We start from the raw sequence: 21,519 nt of genomic DNA, 5'->3' as shown, positions 1-21,519 counted from the left end.
CCCTAGTTATGTCTTCATTTTTTTAAAAAGATTGTATTCCAGCACAATTTCATGTAAGAATTCACAGTCCAAAACTAAAATTTAGTCCCCACTCCCAGATTATTACCTGCCACATCTGTACAACATAACAAGCCCACCAGATGCAAGGAAAACTGCAGACCAGGCCCAGAGTCCAACTCCAGCTGTAACTTTGACAAGAGTAGAGGCTGCAGTGACAACCTTTAAATCAACCACAATCTAGAAATAATGCCAATAACCCCCATAATATTAATATATTATTACACAGAAAATAACTGCAGATAGTTGTTTGAAGATTCTAGTTGCATACATGTGATTACCGAGCTGATGTACATGATGAGGAGGATGGTAATCATACACCAAAGGATAGGAGCAAGCCCCATCTTAGCAAGCCTTCCCAGGCGGCTTCTTTCATCCCAGCGATTATTGAATATTCTACGAGCATTTGACTAGCAACAAAACAAAAGAGAAAAAATTCTCATTGCCAATATATTGAAACCCCGCATTCAGCATGCTAGCATATTCTATTCTCGAATACCAAACATGCAAAGAAGACAGCACCATGCTAAATCCACTTCTGTTTTGTCATACATAGAAAATTGCTTAGAAGAGAACCAAAAAGGTTATTACGGGTTCCTTATTAATTTATTTTTATTCTGCAGTATTTATAGAATCATTCAGAATCATGAAACTAAATCCATAGAGATTATATGTGTAGAATCAGTTTCAGACCCAAATTCTTTAATTCAGCTGTACCATCATGGTGTTCAAAATACTTGATGACACGGGATCTAAACTTTGTAATGAACTTAATTACATGGGCTTTGTAGCACTCAATAAGGGAGCATGCGCTAACTCTAAAGACTCAAACCATTATGAATGGAAAAGAACATTATAGCTAGATAGCTGAAACTTTTAATATACACAAAACTTGAGTCATTTCATCAACAGAAGCCTTTAAACCATTAAAAAGAGCCTTCATGGATTCATCAACAGATATTGCAATTACTGCTTTTTAGCTTTGTCAATAGCTAAGATGTTGCGAAAATGTAGACTTATCTGTCTCTACAAAACTGAATGTGTCTCAACCCTGAGTAACACACTCGTCTGGCAGAATAGTAACTTTTCTGAATGTACCAAATAGGGCAAAATATATTAATATAAACAAAAAAATTCTTAATGTGTTAACTAGGAAATAATATAGACCACAATTTTCTAATGCAAACTTTAACTAGGACAACAATGTGATTTTTTGGCACAAATTTCAAGGCAAATTTTCTGATTTTTCTGAGCATGTTTTTCAAGGATTCAGCACTGCTTTATCGCGCTCTTTGCCTTACACATTCATGGCCTCTCTACACCATACCCTCTGCTCAATGTACTGTGCAAAAATTGGTATTGACTCGTGTCAAGGGTCCACTGAATGAAGTCCTCAGATTCTGTCGTCTGAAACCAAACATTATCAGAATCTGACATATACAACAGAAATGTGGTGGAATTAAAAAAAACTCACATATGGGGATATTTATTTATCAATAGTAAGGGGAAGAATTAATATGCAGTGGTTGGTAACTTCCATTGTCAAATTTGCAAATGTATTGCAAAATGATACTAGTATGATTTAATATCATTAACTTACTATTTAATTTTAATAAAGACTAAATATCATTCAAATATCAGTTCCAAACAAAACATACAACAAAAGACAACATTCAAAGGAGATATTCCCTGCCTTAGCACATAGGATAGTTCAACTTTTACAAATATGAACAACACGAACATAAAATATAAATTACTTCAAATATTCCTACTGGACCAATAATGTTGGTCTTGATGGACTCACCAAATTGGTCCCAATGGACCCAAAAAATTCATAATGGGCACTCAAGGTACAAGTATCTAGAGTCCAAGCTGGCATTCCTTGAGTACCTGAACAATAAAGCAAAAAATGCCTGGAGAAAATCATTGGTCTAAGAACCTTGGGCCTTCTTGTGTGGGTATCTGGTCAATAAAGCAGAAAATGCTTGAAGAAAATTGTTGGTCTAAGAATCTTGGGCCTTCTTGTGTGGGTATCTGGTTCCATTGTATATAAACAAGAAAACAAAAAAATCAATATAATGCCTGATCCAGGAGCTTCCCAATGTTCTACAAACAAAATGGAATAGAAAGGTTCAAAGTTTACAATCTGCAAAAATGCCACTCATTTCATATGTTTATATATTTACAAGAATTGATACAATAAAAAGAAATATCTCTTGTATATAGGGCTTGCATTAAATGATCAACAAATGACAAATAGCTGCCAAGGCCAAGGTACCAATCGATGGTCATTTACATTTTATATGGTAGAAGAGATGGACCCTTCCAATTGAAAAGAAATAAAACTGATGAACCTACGCAAAGAGAAGCAATGCCAGCAAAATCTTAAACACGGCAGAAAGAAATAATGACACTCTCACAAATTAGCAAGACTTTTTAGCCTGGGAAACCCTTTCAGAAAAAACCCAGCTGAAATAGTATTCACTGTATTAACTCAACCTTTCCCAATTTAATAAGATATTTCTTGCTTGTGCTTAACCCTAATCATGAGCCAGTATCTATAAGATCATCACATTAGGAACTGTTAAAATACAATGGGTATAAAATCATTTATTGGTGTCCAGTTTCGCAATGTCCAAATTGTGCTGGAATATAGCCATTCCTAATGGGCCTCCCTTAGTCTAGGTTTGCACAAGTGTTCTTCCTCTTCATCCACCATGTGTTAGAAGTTGCAAGGTTCCTAAAACGTTCTAAGCGTGGAGGTAAAGTTCAAATTTCTAACGACTGTACTTATGTCAGAGTTGCAAGGTTTCCCTTCTCAGTATGTCTTTCTGCCAGCTCCACTTTGTTCCTTTGTCCCTATCAAGATATCAAACTTCTCCATTCTAGCATACCTTTCATCTATTCCACACTTTTATTCTCTTTTCCCTATCAGGATTTTGAAGTTTCCTTCCCATTATCCCTTTTTCCCAACCCCCTTTGTCCCTTGCCTTTGTCATTGTATCGAACTTTATCTTACCCATGCATTTCCTTGAATCCCCAACTCCCCAATCCTTTACACTATGTTACCCCATACCTATTTCTTGGTATCCTTGATCCCCAACTTCCAATGTTGTCTTCTATACACTTTTTTGAAGTCATTGATACAAGAATCCTTCTAATGTGGTACAACGTATGAAGTATCGTTGAAGCCCAAACCCCACACTTTTCACTATGTTATTTTATCAATATCACTGGTTCAGACTTATCATTATTTGCATGCCTTGAGGGATGGATTCCTTGGTCCCCTCGATCCTCAACTCCCAAACAGTGGTACGAGTCATAAAGTATGACTGACCCCCAATCCTCAAAACTCCCACACTTTGCACTATTCATCCCCACCTACCCCCTATGCAACCCAAAGCACCATTAAAGACCAGATTCAATTCTGCAAAATTCATCTAAGTCCTTGTCTTGTGCCTCTCATTTGTTTCACAAGTAAAAATGGCTAAGGAAAAGAGAAGTGTTCAAGTTTGATTTTTTGGAAAGTTTGCGAGTTCATGAACTCCCCAATACCAACAACAAGCAAGTCAAAGGCTGGTAAATTAAAAACTTTGAGAAGTTCACAAGTTACGAAAAAGCCAACAAGAGAAGAAAGAGATTCAACATGTCAAGGAGTTCCAAAGTTCCTAAACTGCCCAAAAGCGCAACAAAGGTTCAAAAATTCAATTCTCTAAGATAAAAGTGGCAAAGTTCAATATGTCGAGAGCCTGATGAAGATAAAGAAGATGGGCTTTTAGTGAGTTCATAGCTTCTTGCGACAAGGTTCAAGAGGAGCCCAAATCTCCAACAAGTAAAGGTGAACGTAAGCATAATGAAGTTTTGAAAGCAAGAAAAGGGCACCATAAGAATATTTAAATGCCACGACCCACTATTTCACCTACCCTTTCCAATTCCAAGACTTTTCACCTACTAGAAGTAATGGCACCCATTTTTAATGTATACCTTTGCAATATTTAAGGGCTTTTCCCATGCCCTAGAGCACCACAAACTAGTTGATCATTAATAGTGAAGGGCACCTACAGAAAAATAAAAAATATTCCTCCATGCATTGCAAGTATAGTCGAACGTCCTGGCCATCATTTCCTTCACAACTCAAGAAGTGACACTCAAGAGATATGAGCATCCTCTACAAGATACCCTTCAAATATTTGCAAGTTTAATGCAATTTTCCACACCACTCTCTATGGCATTTTTGAGGCCCAAAGACTTCATTTGGAAGTAGGATGGGAAAAAAAAGGAATCAAAGGAAGAAACTTGCTGAGTAGAACCCTAGGATTCTCAGGTTAGAATTCAGGGTACAACATTTTATTACTGTAATGATCTATGTTCACCCCAAAGTTGTGATAAACACTTGTCACCTCTAAAGTGTGAATGTTTAAAGGTAGAATCAACATTGATTGAGTCTCCCTATGTATGGTATGCATTTCTAGATGTGTTGTTAATTAGTTAACCAACCAACCAACTATAAAATCCTTGCAATTGTTAATTAGTTAGCCAACCAACCAACTATAAAATCCTTGCAAAGCTTTTGCAAGGTATTTTTTTTAAGAAAATAAAGAAAATGGATGGGTATGTTCATCAATCTCAAAGTAGACTCAATAAATACTCTAAAAACATCTGTTATCTTTCTAAATGTATGTGTAGAACCCAATCTGTCTATGCATTTTAGAAGACATAGTCTTTTGTGATATCTTCCTTAAGGTATCACAATTGGTTTCTATGATTGCATCTTTTGAATGAATTTGTTGACTCTGTTGCCCAACTAAGTATATGAGATACCCCAAATTATATCTGTTTTGAAAAAAAAAATCGTTTTTTGCTTTGTTTCCAACCTCACAATGATAGAAAATAATTGAAACAACATATGATTGACGTCTTGAACTACTGGTAAACAGAAAGAAGAATATATTGCAATGTAACAAAAAGAAGAATATATTGTGATGTATCCACTTCTCAGATCTGATAAGTAAAGTAGGCTACTCAACAACCTAATGTTTCTTCATACATAGTGAGCCCTCAACCTGTGGATCAAGGGCAACAGTTCTAATTGGAAAAATTAATCAACTAAATAGGTTTATCTTCACAACTGCTACATATTATGATGCCTTCCTTAGTTGCTTGAAGCACTTATGGCCTACATATAGCTACCTACTCCTTCCCATGTCACCCTACAAGATTTGATGTCTATAATTGGATGTGAGAAGCAGCAAATCTTAGGTATACTAGATGGTTATCAATGGGTTCAATGGTAGGATGTGTTGGTGTCAGATGACACAAACCTAAAACTACAAATAAGGCACTAAGGTCTATTCACTAAAATTGATAGATGGCATGCACCTTCTAATTGCTACTAGTTTGGTCATCTATGGTGTTCTCTAGGTGCAAATTTACCTCCAATAGCGCCTTCTAATATGAGTGATTCGTATGACCTACAACCTAGAAACCAATTTGCTTTCAGTGTTTGTTGATAGCTTGTCAATATAGAGTTGATTCTAATATAGTAAGGCTACAATCAAGGTTCCCTACCTTGAAATATTTTAAATTAATCTCTAATCAATGCACTACAATTCCTGATTGGAAATTGCCAAGAATGGATACGGTTTTTTTCCTAATCTTTGAAGATACTGTCAAGAGGCTTTGTCTTTGCAAGCATGGAAATTTTAACTCAAGTTGGATCGCCAAATAGAAAATCAATTGATCCAAAAGAACTAGTGATGTTTATAAATCTTGGCACCAAAATTTGAAATTATTCTTATTTATTTATTTATTTTATATTAAATTTATATTTTATTTGTTTCATTTTACAAGTGTTAGAAAAAACAATTTTTTTCTTTTCTTTTTTTCAATATTTCAAATATTAGTTGAGGTTGGGAAAAAAGGGCATGACAATCCTCCCTAAAGTTGCTTGCCATCAAGCAATTTAAGATTTGGATGATCGAAAATTTCTAATCCTTCCCATTTGGCGTCCTCAAGTGGAAGATGCTTCCAGCATACCAAGTAATATGTTATGATCCTATTTCTTACCTTCTTTACCTCTGGTTAAAGATAGCCTTGGGTTCTGTTGACGTGTATTTTGTACACAACCAAACACAGAATAAAATACCCAAATGGTACCTTATCCTCTCTTGAGTAAAGCCTCTGAATGTTGAAGATATCGCGAAAAGGATCAATCAGGGTGACTTCAAGGTTCTTCGTTGTAGGATCTCTACGTGTGGATAAGCACCAGTGGTCGTTGTGAATGCTGTTTCTTCAAGGGGCCTTACGTATTTTCGAACAGGATTTTCCTAAATGCTAACAGGTTCTCAAAAAGTAGCAAAAGATGGGGTTTTCAAGAGATGAATTCTAATCTAATCCTAAGAATAACTCAATGTAGGCTAGACTTGGTAAGATTCTACCAATTTCAGTATTGCCAGGGAATTACAACTCTACTGGAATTGATGCGATCTTCTAAGGTGATTAGTGATTTTCAAACAATCAAGAATTATAGATACTACCATAAAGATACATATCAATAGTTAAATAATGATTGAAGGTTCAAGCAATCTCAATATTTCCAGTTGACCACACAAGGCGTCCTTACAATTAGTAAGAAGCTAGTGGTTTGGAACGTGAATCTCACCAAAGATCAAGCACAACACTTAGTCCTTCAAACTTAAATACTACTTCGACTGAGAATGATTCAAGAAGATAAACAACCATGAAGATAGCCACAAGAATTGCAATAAAACACCATAACTTCAATATTTTATTGATCTCAAAGCCAAATGGACAACAATTGTTCAAAATTCTTTCTTCACTACTCAATCTTGCTACAAAATAACTTTCTTCTCTCCAAAGCTCTAACTATTATCTATCTCTCTAATATCTCATGACAAAATGAAAATGAGTGAGGGTATATATAGCATCCTCAATTACAATGAACGGCCCAGATCAAAAGAAGATCAATGGCTGAGATTCTGACACCTAAACCCTAATTAGGGTTTGTTACAAAAAGTTCCCCTTTTAGATGAACATTATTAAATGCATAGCCAAATATTTAATTGGCACAAAAGTCGAGGAAACATAGACCAATAGGAATTAAGATGCCACATCATCCTATAACAACCTTTCTTCTAGAACCTTGTTCCCTTTCCAATGCTCTTTCTTAGCATATGCAACGAATCTGGACACAATTCCTTCAATCTCAGCAATAGGAATCTCAGGAAGATTCTTCATTCGTTCTTCCAAGTGAATGACCTGGTCAAAGGCAGTGAGAAGAGCCGCTTACCATCCAAGTTCGAGTTCTTTGATCTTCTCAATCAGGAGCATGGTAGTGAACATCAGATCTCGTTGCTCATCTGTGATGACATTCTCATCTTTGCAAAAGATGACCTTGACTCTCTCTTCCAACTCTTGGAGGTCCACATCCGTCTCAACTTCGATCTGCCTGCCAAGAATGGCACACAACACTTCAAACACCTTATCCTGAATTGGATGGATGACGCCTTCAACTTGACTGCATTTGGTGTTGATGTCTTCGAAAAGAACCTCTTTCATCTGGAGTAGAGTTGACCACTGAAGTAGGTTATGAGTTCCTCCATCCATTATCTTTTCTTGTGCTAGGATTTTCCTTGGTGTTTGCCTGATTACTTGCAGGACACGAATGATAACATCTCTAGTGTGAGCGAAAGTGGCTACAGTTATCATTAGATTGTGGACAATCTCAAGGACCTGGATAGCTCGATGGATTGTCTTCATCATTCTTGTTGTAAATTCAACAGCTACCGTGTGGGATTTGTCAATCCAAGAGCTCATAAGCTGAACCAAACTCTTGACTCTTTCTACCTCGCCAACTGATTCATGGGGAAGTGCTTGCACAGGAGATACAGCTGGATCCTGACGTCTCAAGGGCTGATTGAGATGACTAAAGTAGCCTCTCCAAGCACCGACCTCTCTCTCAAGCTTCTTATTCTTTTCCATTTCTTCCTTAAGTTTGCCCTTAAGTGCTTCAAATGAATCGGTTGCCTCATCCATTGCCTGTTCAGTAGTGAGTGGACCGAGCTCAAATGTTTCTACGTCATACTCATCTGCAAGAATTTCACCTTCATACTTGTCCACTACTGGTGTAGCTATCTGCAATTTCCTGGATCCTATCTCATCCCTTATCACTTTGGACATCTTCGTGGCCTTCCTCTTCTCCGTTACTTCTTGAGAATTTCCTATAAGGCTCTCTAAGTCAATTACATCTTCTTCTTCTTCAATCACAATCACCCTTCTCAGTCTCTCTTTCAACCAATCTGGAATGGCAGATCTTGTCTCTCTCACTTGTATTTATTTAGGTAGTGGTTCATCTTCTCGGAGAGGAGATGTCACCTCATCATCATTCTTATCTTCATGTAGCTCATTAATTTGGGGAGACTGACTTGATGAATGTGGAGGTGTCTGTCCTTTCTCTGGCCTATCATTTTGCACCATGGATTCCATAGATTCATCAACCTCAGGTACTATCTTCTCTTGACCTTCAGCTTGACTTGCCTTCTTTCCATGTCGAGAAGATGTGCTTGATGGGCGATCTCGATTGGCCTCTTGCTTCTTCTTGGAAGATTCCCTTTTCTCAGTCTTTCTTTCCTCTTTGCACCTCTAGGATGAGAAGTGTTCTCACTCATGCTAGCTTCTCCTTCTTCCGGCCTTGCCTCCAAAGTAAAAGTAATTGATACGTTCTACTCTCTCAACTTCTGATGTTGTACATCCACCCATCTGCGAGTACATGATAAAACAGGAGCCATCAAAGCTCTCAAGTCGAAAACCTCGGGTTCATTCCAATCTATCTTCACTGCTTTGTCTTCTTTGTCATAGGATGACTGGAGATGTCTGCCATTGTCCTGGGCTTGATCGACTACTCCAAATGAAATCTAAAGGTAATCTGGAATGCATCTTTCTTTTCACTTCTAAATCACTTGAGAGATTCATCCAAAAGTCTTCTACCTGAAACTCATGTCCGTACTTCCTAGCAACTGTTTCCTCCATATAACCATAAGGATCAAAATTCTCCCACGGGGCAAAGAAGGTGAATGAATACAAGGCTAATTCCTTCTCTGCATCCTCCGAAGCTTGAGTATTAGGACATACCTCAACTGAATTCCCCAATATGATAGGTACGGGAACTCCATTTCCATGCTTGTGTCTGGATACCTTTGCACAAGCTACCAACTGCCTGGTTACCTCAAGTAGCACTATCCTATCTGTCGGATACCTCGGCAACATGTAGGGAGGTGAAGGACACCCCTGAACTCTAATATATGTAAACTTTTGAAACTGGATGAACCATGCACCATACTTCTTCACAAGCTCTTGTGCATCCAGAGATAGTCGATTGTGAATCCTGCCTTGCAATATCCTAGTGATGTTCATTGTGAAGGTATCATTGACTAACTTGTAGTCACTTCTAGGTGGATGATGCAAATGAACATAAGAGTCACAAACTCTCACTTCTCCGGGTCCTCTTCCAATCACTCCTCTGTGAGATAGCCCTGCATACTCGAAACTCCTGATCAAGGCATATATGACATATGAGCTCATATGGAATGATTTGGTAGGTCTTAGTCTTCTCAACTGCACATCCAGACTATGGCTAATAATTCTGGCCCAATGAATCGTTCCTTTTCCTTGGACAATCACTTGAATGAAGAAGAACATCCATTTCTTGAAGTAGAAGGCTTGAGGAGCCCCTGTAACTCGATTGAGCAAAGTTATCAAATCTCTGTACTCCTCTTGGAAGTCGATCCTATGTGGTGTGTTGGGAATCTTGTTCAAGCGAGGACGACTTTTGAGCAACCAATTCTTGTTGATGAGGTTCAGGCACGTGTCGGGATCATCTTCATACATTGATCTGGCTCCTTCTAGGCTTTTGTAAATCATATCTTTATGCTCTGGAAGATGAAGAGCCTCACCTATAGCCTCCTCTGAAAGGTAAGCTAAAGTGTTTCCTTCCTTGGATACGATCGATCTTGATTGTGAGTCATAATGGCAGGCAAACTCGATCATCATCTCATGACACTGGACTGCTGGAGGGAAACCTGCCGCCTTGATGATGCCACTTTCAATTATCCTCTTCGCAATAGGTGATGGCTTGCCAATGTAGGGGACTTCTCGAAACTTCTTCACATTGAAGTTTCCCAAGTTGGTATCTCCGATATTACTCCATTTGGACACGATCCTGGTCTCCAATTCATCATTCTTCTGATCTTCCTTCATGAGAGTCGGGCGTCTAGTAGATGCTCCCGCCTTTGAAGTCGCCATCTTGACACCTACACAACATTTCACAATTAGTAATATATCTTGAAGCGTAGAAATATAGAGTAAAAAGGAAGATTTAAGATTTTAATTAGGAAACTTCATGATAAATCTTGAGTTATCATTTCCTAATTAACCATGCAAAACTTGGATTTTTCAAAACAAATGTTCAAAATTCAAATCTTCAACAATGGTGTCAAGATGATTTCGCCATACCTCCTCTTGAGTATTAAACTCTAAGAAATGATGCAAAAATAGATGAATTTCGCTAGGCAAAGTGTAGATCAAAGCCCTCCTTTGAATGAATTGCGCCTCCTCTAGCTTGGGAAAGAATAAAACTCCACTTCCTTCTAGCCTTCAACTCTTGAAAGAAAATCGCTCCAAGCAAACCAGATTTCGCACCTCCAATTAGCTCTCCAAATTCGCACTTAAGGCAATGATTGAATGATTTGAAATGTGAAAAAGCACCTCCAATATATAGAGCGCTCACCCCTTTGCTCCCTCTAGGCCGACTTGGCAAAATGGAGGTTAAAAATAAATAAAATTCCAAAAAAGGGGGACCGACTTGGCAAAATAAATCAAAATAGTGCCTTGAGCGCTTTATATTTAATTTTAATTTAATAAAAATTAATTTTAAATGCCTCCAAAATTAAAAGTTCGATTTTCTAAGGCCTAAAATCAATTTATTAAATGCAAAAATGCTTTTAATTTAATGTGAATTTAATTTTAATTTTCCAAATGCCTCAAAATTAGCAATTTTGGCGATCAAATGCGATTTGGAGAATATTAATTTTTAAAACAAGGCTTAATGAGATTTCACGAGGATTTCGCCCTGGACCTTCTCTGAGGGTCAGGAGCGATTTTTCAATTTTAGCCCTGAATATTTCACATTTTGACTTGAAAATCTCCTGGAGGGTAAATTGATATCCAGTTAACGCGTTGCACTTCAAATTTGACATTTTGTGTGATGAAAAATAGGTGGAAATGTCAATTTTGCCCTGGGCCCTCAGCAAGGGTCAAGAGCGATTTTTCATTTTCTAGCTGGAATCCACCTCAACTTGTTTGTTAAACTCACAATGTCACTTCCAAAATCCATTTCCTTGCACTACAAAGTTAGTTTATCAATAATTTTGAAGGAAATAATATCCTTAAAGGCAATTTCGCTCTGGGCCTTCACTGAGGGTCAGGAGCGATTTTTCATTTTTTGCTCAAAATTAGCATTTTTCAACGTCCAAAACCTCTTCAAGACACTTCAACTAGGCCTTCTCACTGACTTGCAAACTTAGCTCTATCCAATTTTGAAAAAAAAGGTGTGATTTTGAAGTTTTTCGCCTTGGACCCTCAGCAAGGGTCAGGAGTGATTTTTGCAAACTAGGCTTGATTCTTCGCCATTTTTCATTAAAACTTTATTCATCATTTGGCAATGTCCTTACTTAATCCACTCCAACCAATTTGCTTTGTTGTTGCAAGGTAAAATGAGGATTTTCAACAATATCGCTCTGGGCCCTCTCTGAGGGTCAGGAGCGATTTTTTGGTTTTAGACACATTTCTCCATCCTTTGGACTCCAAATTGCTTCTAAGGCATAAAACATCATCTCTTCTTCCTATCCACATTGGATTTTGCCTCAATTCGTCAAACAAAGGAGAGAAACCAGGAAAATCGCTATGGGCCCTCTCTGAGGGTCAGGAGCGATTTTTGTAATTGCCTTCAAAATACTGACTTTCAACAATCTCCTTTCACTCCAAGGCATTTTAAACATTATTTCAAACCTATGTCTAGACTTGTCTTTCCTCAAACTTGGATGAAAAGTTCCCATATTAGGTTTTTTCGCTCTGGGCCTTCTCTGAGGGTCAAGAGCGATTTTCGCTCTAGGCCTTCTCTGAGGGTCAAGAGCGATTTTCGCTTTGGGCCCTCTCTGAGGGTCAGGAGCGATTTTCGCCCTGGGCCTTCTCTGAGGGTCGAGCGATTTTCACTCTGGGCCCTCTCTGAGGGTCAGGAGCAATTTTTTGATTTTGGGTTGATTTCCTCTTTCGTTGATCATCCAAATTATATTCAATGGGTAGAACATGCTTTCCTTCATCCTTTCCAATCATAAAAATCACTTTGATCTTGCAAGAATAATGCATTTTTGAAAATCTCGCTATGGACCCTCTCTGAGGGTCAGGAGCGATTTTTGCTACCTGGACCAAAATGCTTCACTTTTCATCTCGAAATTTCTTTGCCAAGGAAGATGTCATCTTGTTTCATGCTATGAATAAACTCTCATGTCCAAGAAAGGTCAAAAAATGTGCACATGAAGAAAATCGCTCTGGACCCTCACTGAGGGTCAGGAGCGATTTTACCTTTCCTGGGCAAAACTCCTTCAATTCATCATCTTCAATCAAGTCTGGATACTTTAACATGCTCACTTCATTCTCCCCCATGCCTTTGACATCTCAAATTGACCAAATAAAGGTAGAAATGACCTCTATAAGTTTTTTCGCTATGGGCCCTCTCTGAGGGTCAGGAGCGATTTTTCTGTTTTCAACAAGGTCCTTCATCATTTCTAGTCAAAACTTCTTCAAGTAGCTGGGGAAAGTCATTTATTTTCCATTCATGATCAAAACTTGGTCTCTTTCCATTGTAAAATGAAGGAAATCAAAATCTCGCCCTGGGCCCTCTCTGAGGGTCAAGAGCGATTTTTCACTCTTAGGCCAAAAATCATCACTTTTCCTGCTTTCAAAACTTCAATCGCCCTCAGTGACGTTCAATCATCCTTCCGGGAGACCCTGCACAAAGCACATTAGAAAAGTCAGTGACAAATATGACTTAAACAACATTTTCGCCCTGGGCCCTCTCTGAGGGTCAAGAGCGATTTTACCTCTTTAGGCCAAACTGCTCAAAATTTAAGTCTCAAATCACTTGACAAGGCAAAGTCAGGTCATTTTCAAGGCCAGGAACCAGTCAGCAAGTCCATCCAAAATAAGAAATTGTACTTAGGATAAAATTCGCCCTGGGCCCTTAGCAAGGGTCAGGAGCGATTTCTCTGTTTCAGGCATCATCTCACTTCAAAAAATGGATCAAAACTTACCCAGGCATGAACACACAATTTCTCCTTCAAAAATGCTAACACTTAGTCAAAATTGGATTTCACCCTAAAAACCCTGATTAGACCTAACCTAAGACCCATTTGACTCCCCTGAAAGGCTTACCTTATTTCAATTGTCTCAATTCTTCGGGAGGACACTTAACAATTCCTCAAAATTTAACTGGACTCAGCCTGAATAACATCCAAAAGAAACCCCTAAGGTTTAGCCCTAGCCCAGACAGACCACTCACTCACTCAAAACCCTAAAAACAGAGAAGAACAAGCAAAACAAAATCGAAAAAGAGGGGGTCCCCATTCTAATGGGGCGATGTGTGAAATGGTCACAACAGGTTCCAAGATTAATTTGCAATCATCATCAAGCAGTGGTAGCTCCAACAAGTAGTAACATTCTGTCCAAGTGCCCTTTTGAGGCATGATACATGAAATCCATTGTGAATTCTATTGTTTGCCGACAATTCTAACTCATATGCAACCTCTTCTATCCTCCTCATGATCTTGTAGGCCCCATAAAATTGTGGCTTAACCTTCTTGACTCCACTTCCACTAAGAGAAGATTGCCTACAAGGTTGGAATCTCAGAAACACAATGTCTCCCACCTCAAAAGTCCTCTCCAAGCAGTGGCAATCAGTATACATCTTATGTTGATTTTGGGCCTATTGTAGGTTCTCCTTGAGTGCATTCAAAATGTCTAGACTTTGCTGAACCGAATCCCTAGCTCTTGGAACTTTGTTATCTACCATAATTAAATATTAAAAAAATAATGCATCATATCCATGCAATGCTTTCAAAGAGGACATAATTGACATATGATGTGTGGAGTTCTAGGAGTACTCCCCAAGATAAAGCCACTTAATCCATGTTTGCTGCCCCATAACAAGATTCTTTAAATACCTTTCAATCCATTGATTGTCCATCCATTTGAGGGTAATAACTAGTGCTTGTAGTCAACTCTATGTATGTCAATCAAAAGAGTTCTTGCCAAAACAAACTAATGAAACTAATGTCCCTCACATTGTTCCGAGGAAACCCATGTAGTCTAAACACCTCTCTGAAAAACAAATCAGCCATCTATGGAACCTTGTATTATCAAGTTATCACATAAAAAATGAGCAGACTTAGTCTGCCCACAACCACAAAAATGCAACCCTTACCCTATACCCATGAAAGACCAATGATAAAATCCATAGAAATGCTCTTCCATTTCTGATTTGGAATGTGTAGGAGCTGCAATAAACCTGTTGGAAATACCCATTCTAACTTGTTCTATTGACAGACCAAACACTCCCTAACAATGCTTCAAAACATCTCCTTTCAATCCCTTCCACAAAAAGCACTCTCTTTTAGGTTTTGCAAAATCTCAGAGAACCCACTAATGGTGTGTCAAGACATGGCCTCAAAATCTTCTCCTTCGTCTTTGATTCTAGAACAAGATACACCCAATCTTTATAGAAGATGAGCTCAACAACCCTATACCTATGATCTTGTGCCTTAACATCCAATATATAAGTAGCAAATGTGTTTTTGGTAATATCATCTTTTATAGAAATCCTCCAATAAGCACATATATCAATCATGGAACACAAACAAAGCTTCCATCGACTACAACATTATTCTTTCCCTTAACATACTCAATATCGAAATCATAATCTTGTAACTTACCCACTTCTATTGCCTATCATTCAAATCCTTTTGATTGAGGAAGAACTTCAAGCTATTGTGATCTATCTTTACCCCAAATCTCCCACAAACCAATACTAACTAAACTTGGCCAATTCATGCATGATGGCCAACATGTCCCTATCATAGATTGGGAAGCACTTTTCTGACTCCTTGAGCTTCCTACTCTCAAACACTATCAAATGATTGTTTTCCATCAAAACCACTCCAATCCCCTCCCCTGAAGTATCACACTCCAAAACAAACAAAAAAATATAAAATGGCCAAAACAAGACATGAACTCATCACCTCCTTAAGCTTGTTAGAAGCTCATTGTGTTGGATCAATCCAAGAGAAAGCCCCTTTCTTTGTCAAATCTATCAAAGGAGTAGATAGCTTTGAATATCCTTTAACGAAACTCTTGTTATAACTATAACAACCAAAAAACCCTCTAAGTGTGAAATAGTCTTGGGTGGGGCAATCCATGATTGCCTTGATCTTCTCATCATCCATGCTAACCCCTTGAGTACTAATCTTATGCCCTAGATATAATATCCCTATGAATCAGAACTCACATTTTGATGCCTTGTCAGAGAATGACTACTGCTCTACAATTCCAAGCACCTCATCTGTGTCTCAAATGAACCTCACAAGTCTTGTTATAGGTCAATATATCATCAAAGAAATCATGCAAACTTCAACTGATTAATAAATACCTAGCTCATGAAAGACTGAAATGTGGCCAACACATTAGTCAACCCAAATGGGATGACCAAGAACTCATAACGCCCATAATGACCTGATATTTGTCTTATGCACAAACTCATTTCTCATCCTTATTTGATGATACCCCGATTGTAGATCAATCTTGGAAAAATACACCACATCGTAAAGCTCATCTATCAACTCATCAATCCTAAGAATACGGTAGCAATTATTGATTATCTTCATGTTGAGAGCTCTATAATAGATGCACATCCTCATGGTATCATCCTTCTTCTTAACTGATACTATGAAAGAAGAAAATGCGCTAGAGTTGGGTCATATGTGTCCCTATATTGGTTGTAAAATTAGGGTTTCACCAATTAAGATAATAAAACCACTAATCTTACCTAAGGGACCAATACAGTAAGAGAGGGGTAAGTCCAATAGATCTAGCCACAATTCAATTAGGAAAAGGGCTCAAATTATCATTAGACTTACTTGTTTTGTTTGTCATCCCCTTTTAGTTGAAAGTGGATTTGAATTGTAGGGTTTAGGATGAAGCAATGGAATCAGAACCTGTTTGTAAAAGTGCGGGCTGATTAATCGGGACCGGGTAGGTAGGTTGCCTTGGTCCTTTAACTATGATGCATACAAGTAAGATTTGTTCCAGATTGGGGAGATGAACTAGATTCATCGTCAAAAGCTCAGACAGAATTTCCAAGACCGGGTAGGTAGGTCACCCTGGTCCTCCGCTTTTTGCTCTGTCGAAATTTTAACCTGTTCGTCATCGTCAACTTTGTCAAAAACTTTGATTATAGCTCCTGAGTCAACTCCCTACACACAGAGAGAGAGGAAAAAGGTTGTGGATAGGGGTTTGCCTTAGGTCAAACCCCGGTTTAGGAATTAACCTTGAATTGAATAATGTAAATACTAAAGTAAATGCTAGGAGATATACCTCAAATCTGCAATGGTTGATGAGAAGATTGATGATGCAATGCTCTTTAGGTATGATCACAAATGTGCATGACAAAGACATGAACATTGAAGAGCTAATCAAACACACATGCTTGCATGAAGATTGATGTAACTTTGCTCCATAATGCTTTCAAGATGAAACATTGTCTTGAATGCCTGAAAATGCTTGATGATGAATGCTTGAATGTGCAAATGTTGTGGATGGAGTCTTAGATCTCAAATGAATTGATAAGATGTCTTTATTTAGGGTTCCTAGGTAAATTACTGATTAGGCCAACCTCTAATAGTCACGTTGAGCCACGAGGACCAAAATCCATCGAGGAGGGAGAGAACCTGCCCAAATTCAAATTGGGTCCTTTTTAAGTGGGAATAGGGCAATGGGGCACCTTGGTCCAAACTAGGGCACCACCACACCCTGGTCCTCCAAAAACAAGACCAAAAAATCAGCAAATAAGGGAGGACAATTCCAAGATGGGGCCCACTCAATAGTGTCAATAGGTGACATCAGGTTTGGAGTAAAATGGGGTCAAAATGGGCCTAGGGGGAATGGAGATAGGGTGCACTAAGGTAGGAGCACAAATATGAGGTGTGAATTGTATCGATTACAATTTATGATGCTATAGTCCCATATCCAAAAACTACTTAATCGCTTTTTCAATTGCTTCCTATGGGTCTTGAAATGACAAAAAGGTGTAGTGGTGACCAGTTTTGATCCTTCCTCCAATTCAATGACATGCTAAAATCCTCTATTAGGTTGCAACCCTAAAGGAATATCATTGAACACCATGCTATGCTTATGATTCCATTGGATAAGCCTTGAAGAACAACCTCCTTTCTGCTAGATTTGAATTTCAACTCCATAGTCTAATAGTGTAGGGTAAATTGGCTAAAAGAATGCAACCATCATACACTCAAAACTACATTTGTCTCACCAGTGCTAACCGCATAAAAATTGCCCCACACTGTCTCCCTAAGGTTGTATCACGATGTTGAATCCTCTTATTGCACAAAATAGTAAACCCATCAGCCATTATAACATTAAATCCCTAAAAATCATCTATCCTCAATCTCATCTTAGTTGTAAAGTTATTTCAATTTCAATTAAAGAACAAGTTATGAACTATGAATGCTATATATGGATATGAGGAATTATGTCAATGTCTAATAATTCTGATTTTTTTTTATCTGCAGGTCTGAAGGAGAGATATCATTTTATATTTTTTATGTCTTCTCCAAATGAATTCAATTGGCATATATATCATTTAGGCAACCGGTCAATTGGTGTATTGACCGGTCATGCCTTTTAGGCATGACCGATCAATGCACCCATTGATCGGTGCCTTTACAATTATACCATTAACACAATGCTGATTATCGGTTCAAAAACCCCCGATAGCATATTGTAATATCATAATATAATGACTGATCAATATAATGAATCGGTTCATATAAACACCGATGATTCAAAGTGCACGATGTATATAATCCAACCGGTGCATTTGTTAACCAATGTTAATGCCAAATGAAGCGGTGTATTCATTAAACCCGATAACAAATATGCCCGATATAATTAAGCCCGATAACAGATGTGAATCGGTGCCAATGTTTATGCACCCGATAGCAAGTATGTATCAGCGAATTTAACCTGATAACTTATAGCATTTAATATGCTATCGGGTTAATACCCCGATAGCATATTAATGCCAATTAACAATTGACATTAATATGCTATCGGGTTGTTAGCTCGATAGCATAATGATAAGCAATGTTTGTACAATCCGATAATCATATGCAATATAAATCAGACATGAAGCATGTAGATAAATAACAGAACAAAGAAGGTTAGGAAGATCTTATCTTGCATAAGCTACCATGCATTAACACTCCCTCTTAGCTTTGGAAGATAGATAAGGCAACCTGCATCACATTTCCTTTTCATAACTAAGATAATGTCAGTCAGCAAAAATCATTTATACATGAGAAGTACCATCAAGACATATGATACAAAATAGAAGAACATCACCTGAGCATGTGACATAAAGTATTATTTTAACATGTGATAAAAGTAAGAGAATGATCACCTGATCATGTGAGAAATCACCAAAACATGTGATCTGTAAGATTCATCAAGATATCACCTAACACGTGATATCAGTATTGCCTAACACGCAATACTTAAGGATAAGTCTATGAGAAAGGTTAGTTTCTCATCATATCCAAGTTGTGATAAGTGCAATAATATTTATAAATGTTTATCACAACATAGTCATGGCACATCCATGACTTACCAAAGATCCAACATGATCAATGGTTGAGATATCACCTACACGTGATATCAATATTGCCTAACACGCAATACAAGGATAACCATACGAGAAGTGCTTAAGTTCTCATCATATCCAAGTTGTGATAATGCAATAACATTTGTACAAATGTTGTATCACAACATAGTCAGGGCACATCCATGACTTACCAATGATCCAACATGATTACTGGTTTGACTATCATAAGATCGTCACCTTATGATGTCTACATACAAGTGTTCAGTATCTGAGAGATCGTCACCTCTTAGATATGAACACAGGTGGCAAAAAGCCAAGAGATAGTCCAAACATGACAAAGAAGTTTACACATTAAACATCTTAAATATATGTAAGTGTAGATTAAAAAGCAGATTATCTTTCTATCATACCTAAACCCTTTCTGAAGTGATCAACCTTCACTCTGGAAAGTGGTTTGGTCAAAATATCTGCAGTCTGATCTCCTGTACACACATATTCTAATTTTATCACATTCCTGTCAACCATATTTCGTACATAGTGATATGGAATCTCAATATGTTTGGACCTGTCATGAAATACTGGATTTACAGAGAGTTTTATACAACTTTGATTATCACACTGAATGACTATAGGTTTCATAGGTTCTCCAAATAATCCCACGAGCAATTTCCTTAGCCATACTGCTTCTCGAGCAGCCATTGAAGCTGCAATATATTCAGCCTATGTGGAACTCTGAGCTACTGAAGATTGTTTTTTGCTGATCCAGGATATCATGGCTGACCCTAAACTGAAGGAGCACCCTGAAGTGCTCTTTATGTCAATCACACTGCCAACCCAATCTGAATCTGTAAATCCATGTAGATCTATGTCAACCTTTTCATATTTAAGACCAAGCTTTAGGGTACCTTGTAGATATCTCATTATATGCTTTACTGCAACCAAGTGTATCTCCTTAGGTTCACACATGAACTAACTTAAGGCATTAACAGCATAGCAGATATCTGGCCTTGTATTTACTAGATACATCAGGGACCCAATCATCTGCCTGTATTGAGTGGGGTCAGTAGGTCTTGATTCTGCTGCTGCTTCTTTAAGTTTATGGAAGTTGGTTTCCATAGGAGAGTTCATGGGTCTGCAGTTTAGCATTCCAAATCTTGTCAATATGTCCAAGGTGTACTTCCCTTGATTTAGTACAATATTATCAGAATTCTACCATACTTCCAATCCTAGGAAGTAATGAAGAAGCCCCGAGTCTTTCATATCAAATTCTGTGGACAGATCTTTCTTGCATTGATCTATTAGGTGATCATCTCCTGTGATTAATAAGTCATCAACATATAAAATTAATATTAACATATCACCTTTATTTCTTTTGAGGTAGAGATTAGGATCTGCATCATTCTTAGAGAAACCCAGCTTTGAGAGATAGGTGTCAATTCTTTCATACCAGGCTCTGGGAGCCTGTTTGAGCCCATAGAGAGCTTTCTTGAGTCTACACACATGAGACTCTGCATCATGAATTTCAAACCCTTCAGGTTGCTGTTGTGCGTTGCACACGCCCCCTGTCGCCGACAGGGTCCCCCTTTCCAGTTTTGAGTTTTTTGATCGTCATCCCGAGAATCGAAGCAGAGTTTCTCGTGTCTCCTCGAGCGAGTTCGTGATCAGTTCGTAAGCTGATCGACGTTGGAGTAATGAACCAATGAGTCCTCTTGACTGATCTGGCTTTCGGGCGTAAATACCGAAAGTTTGTTCCAAAATTTCAAAGCTTAACGTAATGCAAACATTTCGGACCCCAGGTCCGAACTTGGCGAAAGTCAAGTTGAGGTAAAAGGGAAACGTTATGCGCTCCCCCTTTTGGATTTAAGCGTCCGAAGGTGAAAATTCAAAATTTTGAAAGTATAAGGTGGCAATCGCATTTCGGACCCTAGGTCCGAAATTTCCAAAATTAAAATTTTTAAAACATAAACACTACCCATCCATTTCGGACCTTAGGTCCGAAGTTCAGTGAAAGTTGAGTTTTAACGCAGGCGAATGCCCATTTCGGACCCCCGTGTCCGAATGTCAACCAAGGCGAAATAAAGTTTTAACGCAGGCGAATGCCTACTTCGGACCCCCGCGTCCGAATGTCAACGAAGGCGAGAGTTAGGCTTTAAAAGCAACCACAACAAAGCCCATTTCGGGCCCCCGCGTCCGAATTTCAAAGGACAAAGTGTTAAGCTTTTAAAAAGCGATATCAAAAAGCACTTCGGACCCTAAGCTCCGAAAAAGACCAAGTGTTAAGCTTTTAAAAAGTGATATCAAAACGCACTTCGGACCCTAAGCTCCAAAAAAGACCAAGTGTTAAGCTTTTAAAAAGCGATATTAAAATGCGTACTTCGGACCCTAAGCTCCGAAAAAAGACAAAGTAAGGTTTCAAAACATATTAAAATGCGTACTTCGGA

General features: G+C 38.2%; 1 protein-coding gene across 1 annotated transcript in view; it reads right to left on the bottom strand.

The window, feature by feature from the left end:
• Positions 1 to 21,519, bottom strand: part of LOC131034990 (protein S-acyltransferase 24) — an 83,440-nt gene that overhangs the window by 22,100 nt on the left and 39,821 nt on the right. Inside the window, exons 6-7 of the mRNA XM_057966622.2 lie at positions 329 to 467; positions 107 to 206 (exon numbers count right to left, since the gene is read on the bottom strand). Of these exons, the coding sequence (XP_057822605.1) occupies positions 107 to 206; positions 329 to 467 (239 nt within the window). The remainder of the gene's footprint in view (positions 1 to 106; positions 207 to 328; positions 468 to 21,519) is intronic.

The sequence above is a fragment of the Cryptomeria japonica genome, chromosome 5, assembly GCF_030272615.1.
Source record: "Cryptomeria japonica chromosome 5, Sugi_1.0, whole genome shotgun sequence".
NCBI classification, from domain to species: domain Eukaryota; kingdom Viridiplantae; phylum Streptophyta; class Pinopsida; order Cupressales; family Cupressaceae; genus Cryptomeria; species Cryptomeria japonica.
Note: the sequence above shows the minus strand (reverse complement) of the source record. Positions and strands in the feature narration are given on the sequence as shown.